Genomic DNA, 20076 nt, shown 5'->3' with positions numbered 1-20076 from the left:
TAACAAAGATGAGCTTTAGAGATTAAATGCATTGTTAAGGAACACATAGGAAATTGAAAGGATTAAAATCCAAGTGTCCTGACTCCTAATTCAAGACTCATAGGAATGTTGGTTTTCTTTAATATATTTGCACATTTTGGTCTGTGATGGTATATATACTTCAAGTTAATTCCCTAATTTTTTTAATTCCCTAATTTTTAAGGTGACAAATACTGCTTTATTAACAGTGGTGTTATCCATATGTCACAGCAACTACTTGTTAGTTGTTCAAGATTTGAAGAATTGAAAGGTCCAAGAAAAATGTATTCAGAAACCAAATTGTTTAGTAAAATGTAATGACCTGAAGCAGTTTAACACCTTCATTTTGTGTTGTTTTGGATGGTACCAAGGTCCTTTACCACACCCTTTACTTAACCATAAGTATTTTTAAAAGCGTAAATAAAATTATCCAGGAATGAAGTATTAGTTTTATGAATGAGAAGAAAAATTTGTGAGCTTTCATTATCAAGAATCACCCTGAAATATAATAGATTACTATGGACTCTTCATTAGTTTAGTATAGACAGCTTTTTGAAGATAATTTAACATATTTTATGTTAAGGAATATACAGAATCTATTTCTGAACTGAGAGTCTCACTCATTATAGATTTAGACTTCTTAGGAAACTGATTTAAATTGAATTTGTGTTGAAACTGTTTTATCCTTTAAAAAGGTTTTTCTAATACCAAATCCCCCATTGTATATTACTGATTTTTCATAAAGCCTTTCATGCTTTTTGAACTAGGAAGATAGCAGATTGCTTTTTGAAAAGATAGAAAAATAGAGCCAGATTCATTGGAGAATATTGGTCTGACTGATAATGGTGGAGAAAAAATAGGCAGAATATATCAGAAGAAGCAATAGAATAACCTAGGAAAGGAAGGAACAGAAGGAACACTGCGCTTACTTTCTTTTCATCTTGATTTTGTTAAAAGCAGCAACAGTTTGAACAAAATCAGTTTGAACATAACGTAATTACATTAGCTTAACACTTTCTAATTCCATGGTATGACAGAAAAGTTCCCCAGAGGACATCGAATCACCTCAAATTAGCCCAAGTGTTTCCATTAGCAATTGAATAAAGTCCTATACAATAACTGAAGGAAAGAGCAAAAAAGTTTAAGAAAATGTTACTTAACATTTTTTTTTTAATAGAGTGGGAAGGGGAGAGGGACAGAGGGAAACAGAGAGAGGGGACAGAGGGATACAGAGAGAGAGCATCTTAGGCAGGCTCTACACCCAGCTCAGAGCTGACCTCTGCTCAATCTCACAACCCGGAGATCATGACCTGAGCAGAAATCAAGAGTTGGATGTTTAACTGATTGAGCCACCCAGGTGCCCCTACTTAAGCATTTTTACCCTGAGACTGAAGCTGAAAAAAAATTCTAGAGTGTGCTCAATGTGCTATTAAAAATGGCACCTATAACTGAGTTTTTTTTTTTTTTAAGATTTTATTTATTTATTCATGAGAGATACAGAGAGAGAGAGAGGCAGAGACATAGGCAGAGGGAGAAGCAGGCTCCACTCAGGGAGCCTGACGTGGGACTCCATCCTGGGACCCCACCCTGAGCTGAAAGCAGACACTCAACCACCCAGGCATTCTATAACTGAGTTTTTGTAAAAAATTGTAACACATATATTTGAAGTATCCAGCCGGAGCTTATTTTAGAAAGCAAGTAATTCTAAATGTTTACTTATGTCCTAAACAAACCAAACTTTGATTAGTTTTAACATGATAGGTATAACTTTTTAAAATTGGCATTCATGAGACTCCTGGGAGATGCAGTTGGTTAATCATCTGACTCTTGGTTTTGGCTCAGGTCATGACTTCAGGATCTTGAGATCAAGCCCTACAGTGGGCTCCACACTCAGCGCAAAGTCTGCTTGAGATTCTCTCTCCCCCTCTGCCCCTACTGCTCATGTGCTCTCTCTCTCTCTCTAAAATAAATAATCTTTTAAAAAATAAAATTGACATTCATATCACACAGAATTCACAGTGTATTCACAACTCAGAACTCACAATTCACACTGTATTAAATCTTAGAACTAGGTCATAAGGTAAGAACAGTTTTTCTTTTTTAAAACCCTCAAATTCCAAGGGCGTCTGGGTGGCTTAGTTGGTTAAGCATCTGTCTTCAGCTCAGGTCATGATCCCGGGGTCCTAGGATTGAGCCCTACATTGGGCTCTCTGCTCAGTGGGGAGTTTGCTTCTCCTTCTTCCTCCACCCCCCCACATTCTCTCTCTGAAATAAATAAATAAAATATTAAAAAAATAAAACCCTTAAATTCTAGATTGCTTTATTAATGTCAGACTATTAGAATTAAAGATGTCTTGGATATCAAGGAGACTAATCACTTTACAAATTAAACAAATGGCCCAGAAGAGTAGCGATTTGGTAAACATCAATTAGTCAAGTAAAACAGACTTTGGACTAGAACTCAGATGATCAGACTTCTAGTTCAGGGCTACTAAAGTTACACTACTTTAAACAGATCTCTAAACAAAGTTAAAATTAGAAGATAACAAGGACACTTGATTTATAAAAGTTTGTCTTTATTTAAAACAAATTAGATGAAAACTTATACTTTGCTGAGTTAGAGATTCTGATTTTCTTGTGAAGATAGAAGAAAACATTTAAGTTCCGTGAATTTGTTCAACTGTCCAAATCAATGCATTGATCACATACATAACAGTATTAGACGCTTAAGCACATGCAAAATTTCCTTCAAAATATATGTACAATAGTGGCTGACCTAAATAATATATAGTGTAGTGGAGGGAGGCAGACATCAATGGTATGTCATGTGATATGTGGTACTTTCTTTATATTTAGTCAGACTCAGAACACTGTAAATTTCCCTTAAGTAAAAGTGCAAATTATTCAGTTCATTTTAACTAATGTTAATGAGTATTAACTATAATTCAGCTTTGTTACATGGAAATTATAAAGACAAGATTGTGCTGACTTGTTTTGTTCCTTTAAGCAAGATAACACAGAAGTAAAATGGGGAGAAGAAAATACAAATTAGTAGCCCATGGGTTGGGTTTTACCTACGAAATGTTTTGTTTGGGGATGCCTGGGTGGCTCAGTGGTTGAGCATCTGCCTTCAGCTCAGGGCATGATCCCAGGACCTGGGATTGAGTCCCACATCAGGCTCCCTGTGAAGAACCTGCTTCTCCCTCTGCCTATGTCTCTGCCTCTCTAGGTCTTTCACAAATAAATAAACAAAATAATAAAAAAAGACTTACTCTTAAAAAAAATGTTTTGTTTGACTTATCCAGTGTTAGTCTGTGGTATTTTGAACAATACTTCAATACTCTGTCATTATTAAAAAGTAGATTTCCCATTAAAAAAAAATCCAAACTTCTGGGTGCCTATGTGGCTCAGTTGGTTAAGCATCTGCCTTTGGCTCAGGTCATGATCTTGGAGCCCCGGGATTGAGCCCTGTGGTGGGCTTCCTGCTCAGCAGGGAGTCTGCTTCTCCCTCTGCCTCTCTCCCTACTTGTGCTCTGTCTCTCACTTTCTTTCTCTCAAAAAAAAAAATGTTTAAAAATAAATAAATAAATTCAAAATTTTGATTTCTCATGATGATTTTGCAATGCCAGCTCACAGCTGGACCTGAATTAATGTGGCTGTTCTCTTTAGATATGAGCTGTCTAGTTGACTACACTCACCTACCATCCTGTTATCTCTCAAAGGGTAGTGTCCAGGATTCTCTAGGCATTTGAATTAGGTACCTCTGTTTTAAAGCAAATGTTCTTTTTGAGATGAGGAGGTAGATAAAGGAAAATATAAAAAAGAAAACATGGGTAGAGAAAGTTCTGTTGTGAAATTATATATTCAGGGATTCCTTTACCCCAGAATATTTAAGGTATGGTGAACAATGGTTTCATTCACTCAATGAATATTTATTAAACACCTAATACATGCCAGGTATTAACTTAGCTACTAGGGATATAGCATGAACAGATTTGGTCCCTATTTCTATAATGCTTACACAGTTCAGTAAACTCCCCACATAAATCACACAAATACAAAGTTGCAAACGTGTGAATGATATGAAGGAAAGGAGCATAGTGCTCTGAGAGTCTATAATTTTGGAATCTAATCTGGTTGGATAGTTGGGTGAAATCTTTCCTGAAGAAATGTCACTCTGGAGCTGAGGGTTAACTAAGCAAAGGAAATAATATTCCAAGAAGAGGGAAAAGAATATGGAAAGGTTTGGGGGTAGAAGGAAATATACAAAGAACTGAAAGAATGCTAAGTATGGTTGGAGTGGTGAGGGATAAGGAGGAACACAGTAGTATAAAATGAACCTGGAACAACACGGTAAAAAAAAATCAAGTAAGTAAATAAGTAAGTAAGTAAATAAATAAATATCTGACTTTGATTTATTCTGCTCTATTATCTATATGTCTATTTTTGCCCACTATTACAATGTCTTGATTACTGTAGCCTTACAGTAAGTCTTATAATCAGGTAATATGCTTCTCCAACTTCTTTTTCAGAATTGTTTCATTTATAAGTCCTTTGTGTTTCCACATACATTTTTAAAAAGATTTTATTTATTTACTTGAGAGAGAGAGACTGCATGAGTGGGGGTGAGGGTGGGGGAGGAGCAGAGGGAGAGGGAGAAGCCAGCTCCCTGCTGAGCAGGGAGCCTGATGGAGGGCTCAGGGTTCAATCCCAGGACCCTGAGATCATAATCTGAACTGATGGCAGATGCTTAAGTGATTGAGTCACCCAGGCACCCCCGTATACATTTTTAAATCATCTTGGCAACTGCTACCAAAAATTCCTGCTGATATTTTAATGGGGATTGCATTGTATATATAGGTCAATTTGGAGGACAAGTGACATCTTAAAAATAATGAACTTTCCAGGGTATATCTTGCCATTTATTAGGCCTTCTTTAATTTCTCTCAGTAGCTTTTAGTTTTCATTGTAGAGGACTTGCACATCTATTATTACATTTATTCCTAAGTATTTTAATTTGGGGGGCACTATTGTTAATGGAATTTTAATTTCATTTTCCAATTGTTTTCTGCTAGTATATAAAATACAGTCATATACTGCAAGCTTCTTAAATTCATTTATTAGTTACAACTTTTTGTTGATTTATTAGGATTTTTTAAAAATCTAAATAATCATGTTACCTACAACTGGAGAGTTTTGCTCCTTTTCTTCTAATTAAAAATTTTTTTTTAACCTTAGTATAGGTAATATACAAGGATATATTAGTTTCAGGTGTACAATATAGTGATTTAATAATTCTATACATTACTTAGTGCTCATCATTGTTTAAGTGTACTCTAAAACTCCTTCACCTAGTTCACTCATCCCTCACCCCCCACACTCACCCTCTGGTAACCATCAGTTTGTTCTCTATAATAGTCTGTTCTCTTTGGTTTCTCTTTTTTTTTTTTTTCTTAAATTCTACATATGAGTGAAATCATATATTTTGTCTTACTTTGGCATACTTTACTTAGCATTATACCCTCTAGATCCATCCATGTTGTTGCAAATGGCAAGACTTCTTTCTTTTTATGGGTAAGACACACAATGGAATATATATATAAAATCTTTTTTTATCCATTCATCAATCATCTTATCCATTCGTCAGTTGATGGACTCTTGGGCTATTTCCATGTCTTGGCTATTATAAATAATGCGATAAACACAAGGGTTCATTTATCTTTTCAAATTAGTGGTTTTGTATTCTTTTATATTTTTTGGGTAAATACCCAGTATTCTTTCGTATTTTTTGGGTAAATACCTAGGAGTGGATTATATGGTAGTTCTATTTTTAATTTGAAGAAGCTCCATACTGTTTTCCACAGTGGCTGCACTATTCGCATTCCTACCAATGGTGCACAAGGGTTCTTTTTCTCTGCATCCTTAACAATACTTATTTCTGGGGATCCCTGGGTGGCGCAGCGGTTTGGCGCCTGCCTTTGGCCCAGGGCGCGATCCTGGAGACCGGGGATCGAATCCCGCTTCGGGCTCCTGGTGCATGGAGCCTGCTTCTCCCTCTGCCTGTGTCCCTGCCTCTCTCTCTCTCTCTGTGTGTGTGTGACTATCATAAATAAATAAAGAAAAAATATTTAAAAAAAAACAATTCTTATGTTTTTGATTTTACCCATTTTGACAGGTGGGAGGTGATATCTCATTGTGGTTTTGTTTTGCATTTCCCTGATGATCAGTGATGTTGAGCATCTTTTCATGTGTATGTTGGCCATCTGTATGTCTTCTTTGGAGAAATGTCTCTATGTATTCTGCCATTTTTAAATTAGATTATTTGTGGGTTTTGTTTTTTTTTTTTTGGTTTCTGTCTTTGTGATTTTTAAAAAACATTTTATTTATTTGAGAGAGAAAGAGCATGAGCAGGGAGAGGGGCAGAGGGAGAAGCAGACTCCCTACTCAGCAGGGAGCCTGCCACAGGGCTTGGTTCCAGAACTCTGGATCATGACCTATGCCAAAGGCAGATGCTTAACTGACTGAGCCACCAAGGTGCCCCTATCATTATAATTTGTATGTCTTTTTTTTTTTTCCTTACCTATTGCAATGGCTAGGATCTCCAGCATAATGGCTAGGACAAGTGAAGTTACCTTCTTCTTGTCCTAGGGAGTAATCGTTCTCCTTTTTTTAAAAAGTAATCTTCACAAACAATATGGGGCTCAAACTCATGATCCCGAGATCAAGAGTTGCATGCTCTAGACCTAAGCCAGCCAGGTGTGGGAGTAATCTTTTAATCTTTCGTTATTAAGTATAATGTTGGCTGTAGGTTTATTGTGGATGTTTTTTGTTAGATTGAGGAGTTTCTCCTTTTCCCTAGTTTGCTAAAAGTTGAGTTTTAAAAAATCACGGTTGTTGAATTTTGTCAAATTCTCTTCTGTATCTATTGAGATAATATGATTTTCTCCTTTACACTGTCAATAAGGTTTATTAAATTAAATTTGATTTTTAAATGTTAAGCCAATGTTACATTCTGGGGATAAAATTTGGTCAGGATATGTTATCTTTTATGTATATTTTTGGATTTGATTTGCTATGGTATTTTGCATCTATGTTCATGAGAGATATTTGTAGTTATTTTTCATAATTACTTTTTCTGAATTTGATATCATTTAGTCCTCATAGCAACCCTATAGGATAGACATTACTACCCATTTATGGAGATGGAGCATAGGCACAGCTAGCTGGTAAGTGTTGAGATGCACTTTTTTTTTTTTTAAAGATTTTATTTATTTATTCATGAGAGACAGAGAGAGAGAAAGAGAGAAAGAGAGAAAGAGAGAGAGAGAGAGAGAGAGAGAGGCAGAGACACAGGCAGAGGAAGAAGCAGGCTCCATGCAAGGAGCCCGATGTGGAACTCGATCCCAGGACTCCGGGATCATGCCCTGGGCCGAAGGCAGTTGCTAAACTGCTGAGCCACCCAGGGATCCCCCTAGATGCACTCTTAATCACTGTCTCACCATCTCTAACTTGTAATGTTGCTTTAATGTTCTAGGTTGTACCAATTTCTAAAAATATTCCATGTGTCAATAAAAAGAAAGTGTACCCTGTTATTGGGAGTTGTATTCAATGAATGATGACTTTTTGTATTCCCTTATATTTTATATACTTAAGTTTTTATGTTGCTTATATTTTTCAACAGCAGAAATGAAAATGGAAAATTCACAACTATGTGGAAATTACACAACACACTCTTGAACAATGGTTGGGTCAAAAAAACAAAAACAAAAGGGAAATTAGGCAATATCTGAAGATATATAAAAATGATGTAAAAAATATAAATAAAAATGATGTTACTTGTAGCATTTTACATATGGCCTTTATTATGTCGAGGTAATTTCCTTTTATTCCTACTTTGTTGAGAGTTTCTATCACAAAAAAATGTTAAATTTTGTCAAATACTTTTCTGTATTTATTGAAAGGACCACATGATGTTTATCCTTTATTCTGTTAACGTGGTGTATCACAGTAATTGATTTTCCTATGTTGAACCATTTTTGCATGCCAGAGATAAATCCTACTTTGTGTATCATCCTTTTATTGTATGATTGGATTCAATTTACTCATATTTTTGCATCTATATTTATTAGGATATTAGCCTCCAGGTTTCTTTTCTTGCATTGTCTTCATCTGGCTTTGGTCTCAGGGTGATGCTGGACCCATAAAATGAGGTAGGAAGTATCCTTTCAATTTTCTTTTGGAAGTGTTTGAGAAAAAATGGTACTAATTCTTCCTTAAATGTTTGGTGTAGTTCTCCAGTGAAATCATCTTAGTCTAAATTTTGCTCTATTGGGAGATTTTTGATTATTGATTCACTCTCCATATCACATATAGGTCTTTTCATATTTTCTGTTTCTTTATGATTCAGTCTTGGTAAGTTGTGCATTTCCAGAAATCTATCCATTTTGTTGGTGTATACTTACTTGTTCATAGCAGTCTTTTATGATCCTTTTTATTTATGTGGCATCAGTTGTAATGTCTCTTGCTAATTTTCTTTTTTTATTGGTCTAGCTAAGAGTTTGTCAAAGATTTTTAAATCTTAAAAAAACTGTTTCATTGACTTTTTCCATTGTTTTTCTATTCTCTATTTCTACTCTGATCTTTGTTATTTCCTTCTTCTAACTTTGGGCTTAGTTTGTTTTGTTTCATTTTGTAGCTCCTTGAGGTTTAAAGTTAGGCTGCTTATCTGAGATCTTTTTTCTTTGATAATGTAGGCATTTATAGTTACGGACTTCTTAGTACTACTTTTGTTCACATAATTTTTGATATATTTTCCTTTGTCACAGGATATTTTATTATTTCCTTCTTTGACCCAATGGCTGTTCAAGAGTGTGCTATTTAATTTCCACATAGCTGTGAATTTTCCAGTTTTAAGTATCTTATCAATTCCTAGTTTAATTTCATTATGATCAGAAAAGATGTTCAGTATGATTTCAATCTTGTTAAATTAGCTCAGACTTATTTTGTGATTTAATATGTCACCTACCCTGGAGAAAGAACTATATGTGGTTGAGAAGAGTGTGTATTCTGTTATTGGGTAAAATGTTCTGTATATGTCTGTTAGGCCCATTTGGTATAAAGTGTTAACTTAAGTGCTTTGATCCTTTTTGATCGTCTGCCTGGATATTCTATCCGTTATTGAAAATGGGGTATTGAAGTTTCTATTATGGTATTACTGTCTATTTCTTCCTTCAGTTTGGTCAATATTTGCTTTTTATGTTTAGGTCTTTTGAAGTTGAGTATAGATATAATTGTTCTATCTTCCTGGTGGATTGACCCTTTTATTAATATATAATGGCTTTTTCTGCTTATGACAGATTTTGACTAAAAGCCTATTTTGTCTAAGTATAGCCACCACTGCTCTCTTTTGGTTACTATTTGCATGGAATATTTTTTTCTATCTCTTCACTTACTTTCAGTCTATGCATATACCTAAACCTAAAGTGAGCTTTTTGTAGAGGGTGTAGTTGAGTCTTTTATTTTTTTTTTCAATCCATTTAGCAACTCTAAGTAGTTTGGGGAGTTTAATTCATTTTATTTATTTATTTGTGTGTGTGTGTGTGTGTGTGTGTGTGTATATGTGTGTGTGGAGCAGAAGGAGAGGGAGAGAATCTCAAGCAGACTCACTGCTGAGCATGGAGCCCAATACAGAGCTTGATCTCATGATCCTGAGCTGAAATCAAGAGTCACATACTTAACTCTTGAGCCACCCAGGTGCCCATTATTCGTTTACAGTCAAAGTAATTATTAATAAGGAAGGATTTACTTCTGCAATTTGTTGATATTTTTGTTAGTCTTGTCATTCTTTGTTGCCTTTTCATCACTTGCTGCCCTCTTTTGTGATTTGTTGATTTTTTTGTATTGGTATGCTTTGATTCCTTTTCCTTTTTCTATTGTATAACTTCTATATGTTTTTATGTGTGCATGTGTGTGTAGTTACCTTGGAGTGGACAAAAAAATATCTAGTAAGTTTGAGGCTATAATAACTTAAGTTCAATTATATATAAAACTCTACACTTTAACTTCTCCCCTTTAACATTTTTCGTTGGCACAATTTGTATCTATTTATTTTGTGTATCTTTTAACATTTTAACTGTTATTTTAATACTATTTTCTAAACATTTATACTGGAATCAAAAGTGATTTAATAAAAACATAATGAAACAGTATTCTGTATTTGTCTATATATTTAACTTTACCAAGAGTTTCATACTTAAGCTATTGTGATATTTTTCAGCATCTTTTTGTAAGGCAGATCTAGTGGTGATGAACTCCTTCAGCCTTTATCTGTAAAAGTCATTATTTTCTCACTTTTGAAGGATAGTTTTGCAAAAACATTTTATTCTTGGTTGGCAGTATTTTTCTTTTGGCACTTAAATTTTTTTTTAATTGGAGTTCAATTTGTCAACATATAGCATATCACCCAGTGCTCCCGTCAAGTGTCCCCCCTCATTGCCCATCACTCAGTCACCCCAACCCCCCACCCACCTCCCTTTCCACTATCCCTTGTTTGTTTCCCAGATTTAGGAGTCTCTCATGTTCTGTCACCCTCATTGATATTTTCACTCATTTTCTCTCCTTTTCCCTTTATTCTTTCACTCTTTTTTATATTCCCCAAATGACTGAGACCGTATAATGTTTGTCCTTCTCTGATTGACTTATTTCACTCAGTTCCATCCATGTTGAAGCAAATGGTGGGTCTTTTGGCACTTTGAATTAGGTCATCCCACTTTTTTCTGGCCTGTAAGACTGCTGAAAAATCTGCTTATGGTCCTATAGGGATTCCCTTGTATGTGATAAGTCTCTATTTTTCTCTTTTCTTTCAAAAATCATCTTGACTTTTGACAAGTTGATTATAATTTTTCTTGGTGTGAATTTCTTTGGATTCCTCTTTTTAATAATTTTTTGTCTTCTTGGATCTGGATGTCCACTTTCTACCCCAGATTTGGGAAGTTTGCAGCCATTTCTTTGAATAAGCTTTCTGGTCCTTTCTCTCTTCCCCATCTGGGACTCAGTGTATATATATTGGTCTGTTTGATAGTGTACCATAAGTCTTTAGCTTTGTTCATTTTTTTCATTCTATTTTCATTTTGCTCTTCTAAATTATTTCCAGTGACTTGTCTTTGAGTTCATTGATCCTTGCTTCCATTTGATCTAGTCTGCTGATGAACCCCTCAAATGAATTTTTCACATCAGACTTTGTTATTTTCAGCTCCATGATTTGTTTCATATTTTTATTTTTTTTTTACTTTATATTTTCTTAAAAAGATTTTATTTATTTATTCATGAGAGACAGAGAGACAGAGAGGCAGAGACACAGGCAGAGGGAAAAGCAGGCTCCATGCTGGGAGTCCAATGCAGGACTTGATCCTGGGACCTCAGGATCATGCCCTGGGCCAAAGGGAGGTGCCAAACAGCTGAGCCATCCAGGGATCCCTGATACTTTATACTTTTTAATTTTTAAAAGATTTTTAGGGGATCCCTGGGTGGCTCAGCAGTTTAGCTCTTGCCTTCGGCCCAGGGTGTGATCCTGGAGCCTTGGGATTGAGTCCACGTCAGGTTCTGTGCATGGAGCCTGCTTCTCCCTCTGCCTGTGTCTCTGCCTCTGTCTCTCATGGATAAATAAGTAAAATCTAAAATTTTTTTCAAAAAAAAAAAAAGAGACACAGAGAGACAGAGGCAGAGACACAGGCAGAGGGAGAAGGAGATTCCATGCAGGGAGCCTGATGCGTGACCTGATCTCGGGTCCCCAGGACCACACTCTGGGCCAAAGGCAGGCGCCAAACCGCTAAGCCACCCAGGCGTCTCTCTCACACTTTTAAAATATTTTCTCTTTTGAAATTCTCATGCTTTGTTGAATTTGTTCATGCTTTTTTCTCTTGACCTCAGCATCTTTATAGCAGTTATTTTGAGTTCTCTATCAAGCAAATCATGTAACACTTTAGGATTTCTGAAGACTTAATCTTGCATTGGAACATCTTTGCCTGATTATTCATTTTTCTTCACTTTCTCTGTTGGTGTCTATGCAACAGACAAAACAGTCACCTCTTTCAGTCTTCAGAGACTGTCTTTATATAGAAGACTCTCACCATTCAGCTTGTCCAGAGATTCTGGGGGCCACTACCAACTCTTCCTCCCGAAGGCAATAAAGGAAGCTATAGTTCTGGTTTGGTCTGTGCTGAAATTTGGGAGGGGAGCTGTATCTCCTACTAGTTTAAATTGCTGTCTTTGTTTTCCTCTAGGTGGTTAGACCACATTGGACCCATCAGAGCTCCAAGGCTGGACAGACAGAAGCTTGACATCTGGGGAATCACTTGGGAAAACTTAGGCTGCTAGATGAATGAACAAACACCTTCCCTCCTCTGAAAAGAAGCGTTATACGGTATTGCACTAGGGTCAGGGACTGGTTTCCTTACTCATTTTGGTGATTGTCATTTTGTTTTCACCTAGGGGACAGAAGCCTTTCAATTAGTTTCTGGATTTCTTACAAAGGAGATTTATGAATTATTGCCAAATTGGTATGTTTGTAGGGGGAAGGAGGGTCCGTGGCATCCTATTCCACCATCTTGCTGATGTTCCTCCTGGCAAGGCTTTTATTTCACCCTTATTGTTGATAGTTTCATTGTGGGTGGAATTTCATGTTGCTGGTTTCTCTCTTTCAGCATTTTGATGGTTTCACTGTGTCCTGAATTTTTTTTGTTGTTAATGAAATGTCAACCCTCAAACTAATTCTCTTCCTTTGTAATATCTTCTCCGTCTAGTTTTTTTTAAAGTTTTTTAATAGATAATATGTTTTTAATTTTACTTGAATTCCAGTATAGTTAATAGGGTTCTATTAGTCTCAGTTGTACAATATAATGGTTCAGGAATTTTATATATTACTCAGTACTCATCGTGATAAATGTACTCTTAATCCCCTCACCTAGTTCACCCATTCCTTCATGCACTTCCTTCTGGTAACCATTAGTTTTGTATAGTAAAGAATCTGTTTCTTGGTTTGTCTCTTTTTTCCCTTTGTTCATTCGTTTTGTTTCTTAGATTCCACATGTGTGAAATCATATGGTATTTGTCTTTCACTCAGCTTATTTCACTCAGCATTATACCTCTAGATCCATCCATGTTGCTGCAAATGACAAGATTTGTTTTTTTAATGCTGAATAATATTCTATTTTATATATACACAACATTTTCTTTCTCCATTCACCTATTGAGGGACACGAGCTGTTTCCATGTATTGGCTATTATAAATAATGTTGCAAATAAACATAGGAATGCATATATTTTTTTGAATTAATATTTTTGTATTCTTTGAGTAAATACCCAGTGGTAAGGTTACTGGTTATGACAGTTCTATTTTTAATTTTTTGAGGCATCTCCATACTGTTTTCCACAGTTGCTGCACCAGTTTATATTCCCACCAACAGTGCATAAGGGTTCCTTTTTCTCCACATCCTCACCAACACTTGTTTCTTGTGTTTTTTATTTTAATTCTACTTGTTTAAAAAATATGCTGTCATTGTTATTTTCAAATTTTACTCTCTGTTCACTTTCGTTTAGTCTGTCTTGAATTTTTGGGGCTTTCTTACTGTGAAACTTGGTGTCTTTCGTAAGTTTGGGCAAACTCTAAATCATTATTCTTTTGAACAATTTCTCTGAAATTTCAGTTAGATATATATTGGATCTGTTTATTTTCATTCTTCCTTAATCCTTTTTTTTCATATTTTTTATTTATTTTCTGGGGTATATTTGAGGTGATTTTTTCTCAGATCTTCACTTTTTTTTTTTTTTAAAGAGTTTATTTATTTTAGAGAGGGAGCAAGAGAGATGGCACGTGAGCAGGGGGCAAGGCAGAGGGAAAGGGAGAGAAGGCCAAGCAGACTCTGAGCTGCACGTGGAGCCCAATCACATGACACTAAGATCATGACCGGAGTCAAAACCAAGAGTCAGATGTTCAAACTAGGTGCCCCCACTAATTTCTTTTTAATTGTTTAATCTGTTGTTTAACCACTCATTTGTTTTTAATTATATTTTTAATCTAAAAATGATTTATTTCCAAATGTGCCTAGTTAACTTTTAAAAATCATGTCAATACTGTTTACTTTAGTTCACATGAATGAATATTTTATACTATGTATTTGATCACTGTAATATCTTTAAACCTTGTAGGTAGATTCTGTAATTTTTCACTTTGAGCTCATGTTCTGTGAAATTTTATCTGTCAGGATTCTGTATTTAAATTATACTCAACGAATGATTTGAATTTGCTCCTTCCAGGTTCTTGAGGTTACTACCAAGCCTGGATACCTCTAAACTACATTTTCAGGTTGGGTTTTATTAATTTTTTCCTCCAAGGTCACAGAAGTGGTGTTAATTCAGGTTTCAAACTTTTGTGAGAATAAACTTGTGCATTCTCAGGGAAGACTTTTCTTTCCCAATTTGTACCTCCTTCACCCAAAACCAAGGCAGAGATAAGCACAAAGCCCATCATCAACCTTTGAGAATCTGCTTATTTTTCCTAGCCCATCCACCGAAGATAAATACTTTGAGAATTCTGGGATTAAGTTGGAGGGAACAAAGTCTCTGATTAGACCTCACCATAAGGTATTGCCCTCAATGTCACCTTCTCAGACCCCCAATGCATAAAATTAAAATCCAGGCTTTAAGCCAGCAGAAAGCAGCCAATAACCACTCCTAACCCCAAGACAAACATCTGTGTTACTTTATCATTCTGCATTCACTTCTTGTGTGTGTTTTCTTGCCTCTGAAGAATTTCCTCACTTTCAGCTCATTCATTGAAAAAAATTAAATACTCTGCAGCATTTTAAGGTATCTTTCTGAATCTTTGTTCAGCCAGATGGCCCTAGTTTCTTTTATAAACTAGAAGTTAAGGGTCATATCCTGAGAATGAAGAGGGAAGAAAGTTTGCTGGAGAGGAAAGGTTTAAAATGGGGGGAAGTAAATTAAAAGTAAAGCACTAATAAAGAGTTGATGGTATCCAGGAAAGTTCATAAGGATGGATCATTTGATAAGATGTTATAACCTTTGGCTATATGGTAGCCTTATATCTGATACATGTTAGTAGTATAACCTTGGACAAATCACCCTGTTTGTATCTATCTATATCATAAGTATTGTGAAGACAAGTGTTATAAAATCCAACACTGAACTAAATCACTATTTCCAGCAAATAACTCACTCATGATGTGAAACTTATTTTACAGACTTCTCTATTTAATAGAATTTGAAGCCAAATTAGAAAAGACCTAATTAAAATGGGCCATTTGCCATGATGTAAAAATAGTATTGCTAAGCAAAACTCAAATATATTCAAGTGGTTTTCATTAGTAATATTTTACCTGCGGTAATCAAAATTAACTTTTATCTAATTAAACCATGATAATCTAAGAGAATCTCAGCAATAGGCAATCTTTTAGGCAGAAAATAAAGATCCCAGGAAGTACACAAATAATTTACCTGAAATGTTCATCAAAATCAAGTTAACCCCCAAATTTCAGGTGGCTAAATATTTTCGAGATTTGGCCTTCTCAAAAATGTCATTCGATAATATATTCACCATTGTTCTAGCTGCTATGAGGTAAAAATAAATTATCCTTAAGGAGTTTCCATGTTAGGTGGTAAAAACACTTTTGTGAGAAATCGCAGAACATTATAATGACACCTAACTACATGTCAGTTAATCTACACGTAATATTTGACATATTATCAATATTTGGAAGAAGGTATTCATTGTCAGAGACAATGATAGCATCTATGAGCGTAAGAGTTAAGATTCTGAATTTAATTTTCCTAGCTGTTTTGGCATCATGATTAAATCACCATATTTATTCCAATCAAGCAACTGGCATTCATGTTACAAAACTGTAAGAAAAAATGTCAATGTGGGCCTTGACGATGAACTCATTGATTTTGGCATATATAACAATACTCCAACTCTCATCTTAAGCCTTTTTACTTCTTCCGGTAGTACGTAGCATCAATTTTCTCACATAATCTGTTTTAAAGACTTAAGCCTTCCCTGGTAAAAGTACAGGACTGTAAACCTTTCTCTGGTAAAGTACACGTTCTATTGATCATGCCAGAAAAAGTTCAGTAGGTGTTTTTAGATTACTGTATAGTGGGTTTTGTTGTCCACCCAACCCCCCACCGCCGCCCCCCAAGTATCTGTTCTAGGAGATTGAGAAGTCTAATTACTTTAGAAGGGCTACTTCTCCTTATCTCAATTCCACTCAAGTGTAGTCAACAAAAGTAAGTGATTTAGGCAGTCTTAACTCTTTGAAAACTTAAGGAGTTTTAGAAGAACCACCAAAATGCATTCAAAGTGTAATGGTTGTTTTTCTAACTTTATTTTTATTCTGCTCCATAGTTCTTTGTAACTAAGTCCTTAAAGTTAGAATGTTTCTAATCTTGAGAAATGCATGCAAGCAACGCTTAAAAGAGGCCAAAAGCAAATTGAAATTGGTATTTAATGATAGATAGTAAATACAGAGTGATTTAGCAATCAAGAAGCACAACTATTCAAAACAGATATAGGGCCTTTTAGTAAAAAAACCAAACAAAAAAACCAAAAACCAAAAAACAAAAAAAATCAAGTGTCAGTTTTGTTATTTCTCACCAGATTCTCCCTACATACTTCTATAATACCAAGAACTTACTGAAAAAAAGCTTCATTAAATCAGATCAATAGAAAGTATACTTCCAGTTACTTGGAATTGATATAAAAATTTGAGTTCAAATATTCTTTTAAATACAGATTCCTCTGGATTTTTTCTAATGAATAGGGAAATGATTTCTGGTCAAGATATCTCTCTTTAAACATTTGAAATTTTGTTCTTTTAAGTACAGTTATGAATCTTAAAATTGTTAATTTGATTATAGAAAGACGAGCATAGACAATCTACACTCTTTTTAGGAGACACTGCAAAAGGAAAATGCTTTAGTCTATCGTCTTTCCAAATTATATTTTCTAGGTTTATTGAGTTTTATTGCTTTTTGAAAAACTACATCACACAAAAGATTCATTTAATAGGAAGACTTTAAGACATTTAAGTTCTTCTCTTGGAATATCAGCAACTAAAATATGAAAACCTAATCTGGGTATCATGTAGTTTATCCTGTAGAAGCATACTTTTAGAATTTTTAGCTTAACTATGGATGCTTTTTCTATTGTGATAGTTTCTAGCCACTTTATAATTACCTCAGGGTGAGAGGATGACTGGGAGAGGGCACAAGGGCACCAGAAATTATGTTTATCTTAATCCAGGGGATGATAACATGAGTGTATGTATATGTAGAATTTCATAGCTGCATCCTTAAGATTTATGCTCTCTATGGCATATGTTGTATTCTCAAAAAAAGTAAAAAAGAGTGTTTAGCTACTTTATGAAATGGTATTTTACGAGACATCATTAATATGATTTTACAAGTCAAAATGTATAGGGAAAAACAAATTATCTGATGCTTATGACATAAGGATTGCTAGCACTTTCAGGTAAATTATATCTGAAGCTAGAGTTACAGCTTCAGTAATAAGAGGTCACTGGTATTCTATCAAAAATGGTGTCAGGAAGAATACAATGTATCAATTTAACTAGGAAGGACAGAAATGTTATAACAGCTTAAACAGCAACTAGAAGATGAGAGCATCATCAAATAAGTGACGTGACTATGGCATGATTATTTGATTTATGATTACCCGTGTTTTTTATTTTTGCTTTTCACTGGGTTTTGTCATTGTATTGCTTGGACTTCCAAAGGATGGGGAAGGAAAAGAATTCAAGTTAAATTAGTTTTGTTACTTATTTTCAAGTATTGTTTTTAATGTGGTAAAAAGCTGAAGTTATGACTGTAATTTTAAAATTATGCATCCTACTTTCCATCTATTATGGGAGAAAAGAGTTGGTTTACACAGGAAATATAAACAATCTGCCTCAAATGTTTTTTTACTTTTGCTCAGAACTATGTTAATTCTCATCACCTCCAAAAGCCTTTGAGAGGATTAGCTGCATAGACCAATATTGCTCTATATTAGTCAGTATTAAGCATATGATGTCACCTTGTTTCCTCCCCTCCTCAGCTTTTTTTTTTTTTTTGGTGGGGGAGGGGGAAGGGAGAGTTTTGGGCAATTCTCAAAATTCTGTGGCTTAAATACCACTAGCTGACACACATGATTGACAACCTTACACTCTCAAACCTGTTTGAAATGGGTCAAATACCTAAGCGCTGCAGAACAATGCAATCCAGCCAGCAATTCCCCATAAAAGAGAAAGGGGGTGTGATTAGGTTCCAGCTATTAAGCAAGTTATTGCAAAAACAGTTTGGTGGTTTGTTTCTGCAATAGTCACAGGTTAAGCTAGTATTTTCTATCTTAATTAGCTCCAAAAAAAAAAAAAAAAAAAAAAAACAAACCACTAGGCTGTAAGAGGTAGGATAAATAGCTAAAGCTTGGAGCAAGTGGGGCAAACATTAAGAGCTTTATGGAGGTCTTTATACTGACCCTCGGCTTTGGTTATCGATCATTAACCCTGCTGGGGAACTATCGAACGGAATCTGTGTGAGGCTTATCGAGCCACAGGAAAGGAGATGCAGGAGGGAATATAAGCTTCTAATAAAAGAAACGCAGCAACAATAGCAGAGGAACAGCTCTGCCTGGTGACGTAATGGCTGGCAGCAGTCCAGCTTCAGCAGAGCTGCTGCTACCTCAGCATCCAACCTCTCTCAACACAGTTCAGCTTCAGCAGAGCTACCGGGGCTGCTACTTCTTGCGATGCCACTTTGTTGCTGCCACCAACACCTTACCTTGGGGGGCCAAAACACCGAACAAAGGGTTGTCCTGTCGTAAGTTGTCAGAGCCCGCACTCTCACTCACCCAACCCCGCCAGCCTCTCAAAAACCGAGTCAATCTACCGCTTAAGTTTAGGGCGAGCATACGCGCGCACACTCCAGGCGTGCCTCAGTTTCCCCAAGCTGCTCTCAGGTCCGCCTCATAGCCGGCCCCCTCCCCCCCCCCGCCCCCTTCCCGGTCCTCAGCCCGAGTTGATCGCGGCAGCCCCGCTCACCCGCCCGGCCCCGCTTGCCGGTCCTCCCGCCTTACCTCCGCCAGGTAGAGGTTGAGGAGACAGAGCGTGGAGAACTGGAGACAGGAGGGGAAGCAGTAGAGCAGCCAGTGGGGGAAGAAGTGCAGGTGAGCGGGCGGCCGGAGCAGGGGCAGGGAGCCGCTGAGCGAGAAGGCGGCGGAGAAGAGGGTGGTCCTGAGCGCTGCCCACAGGAGACAGAGGAAGAGGCAGAGGCTCTGGTAACTCAGCCGCCGCTCCCGGTACAGGAGCAGCCGCCACAGCTGCAGGTAGGCAAAGGCGAAGAGCGCGGCGTAGAGCAGGGCGTGCAGGATGCTCAGCGCCAACTGCACCGAGCCCGGCACCGCGGCGCCTGAGGCAGCAGCGACGGCGCCTCCGCCTCCGCCCCCGGGCGTCGAGGGCTCGCGGCCGGCCGCCGGACCCGGCACGGACACCCTCATGAGGGGGCTGGGGGCCGGACGAGAGAGCGCGGGAAGGAAGGGGCCGGACTCGGAGCCGCCGTCGAGGGGGAGAAAGATTTCCCCCTTACCCCCCACCCACCCCAACCTCCGACCCCAGGAAGCGCCGTGACAGGACCCGGAGCCCCGCGCAGAGCAGCCGCGGCTCCCCGGACCCCGCCTCCTCTCCCCGCCCCCCCCGGGGGTCTCGGCTCCTCCTGCTGCGGCTCGGCTCGGTAGCTGCAAAAAACAACTCTCGGCTGGAGACAATCAGCTGAGAAACCCGAGCATTTGAGGCGCTCGCTCCGCACCGTGGGCTCGCGCCGATTGGCCCGGGCGGGCACGCCCCCTGCGCGCCGCGCTCGGAAGGCCACGGGCCACGGGACCTGTCGCTCGAAGGCTGCCGGATCTGATTGGACAGCCGCTTGCCTCACTTTCTCCCTCCCCTTCACTTCCCACCCACACTGCCGATTGGCCCAGCAACTGCACGG

At 37.3% G+C, this 20076-nt stretch overlaps 1 protein-coding gene across 1 annotated transcript in view; it reads right to left on the bottom strand.

Annotated features, from left to right (window-relative positions):
* GPR137C (G protein-coupled receptor 137C) overlaps positions 1-19648 on the bottom strand; it is a 65156-nt gene extending 45508 nt beyond the window's left edge. The window contains exon 1 of the mRNA XM_025443222.3: positions 19169-19648. Coding sequence (XP_025299007.1) covers positions 19169-19588 — 420 coding nt within the window. The 5' untranslated portion in view covers positions 19589-19648. The remainder of the gene's footprint in view (positions 1-19168) is intronic.
* Between the last annotated feature and the right edge of the window lie 428 nt (positions 19649-20076).

The sequence above is a fragment of the Canis lupus genome, chromosome 8 (genome assembly GCF_003254725.2).
Source record: "Canis lupus dingo isolate Sandy chromosome 8, ASM325472v2, whole genome shotgun sequence".
Lineage (NCBI taxonomy): Eukaryota > Metazoa > Chordata > Mammalia > Carnivora > Canidae > Canis > Canis lupus.
This window is presented reverse-complemented; position numbering and strand designations above follow the sequence as displayed.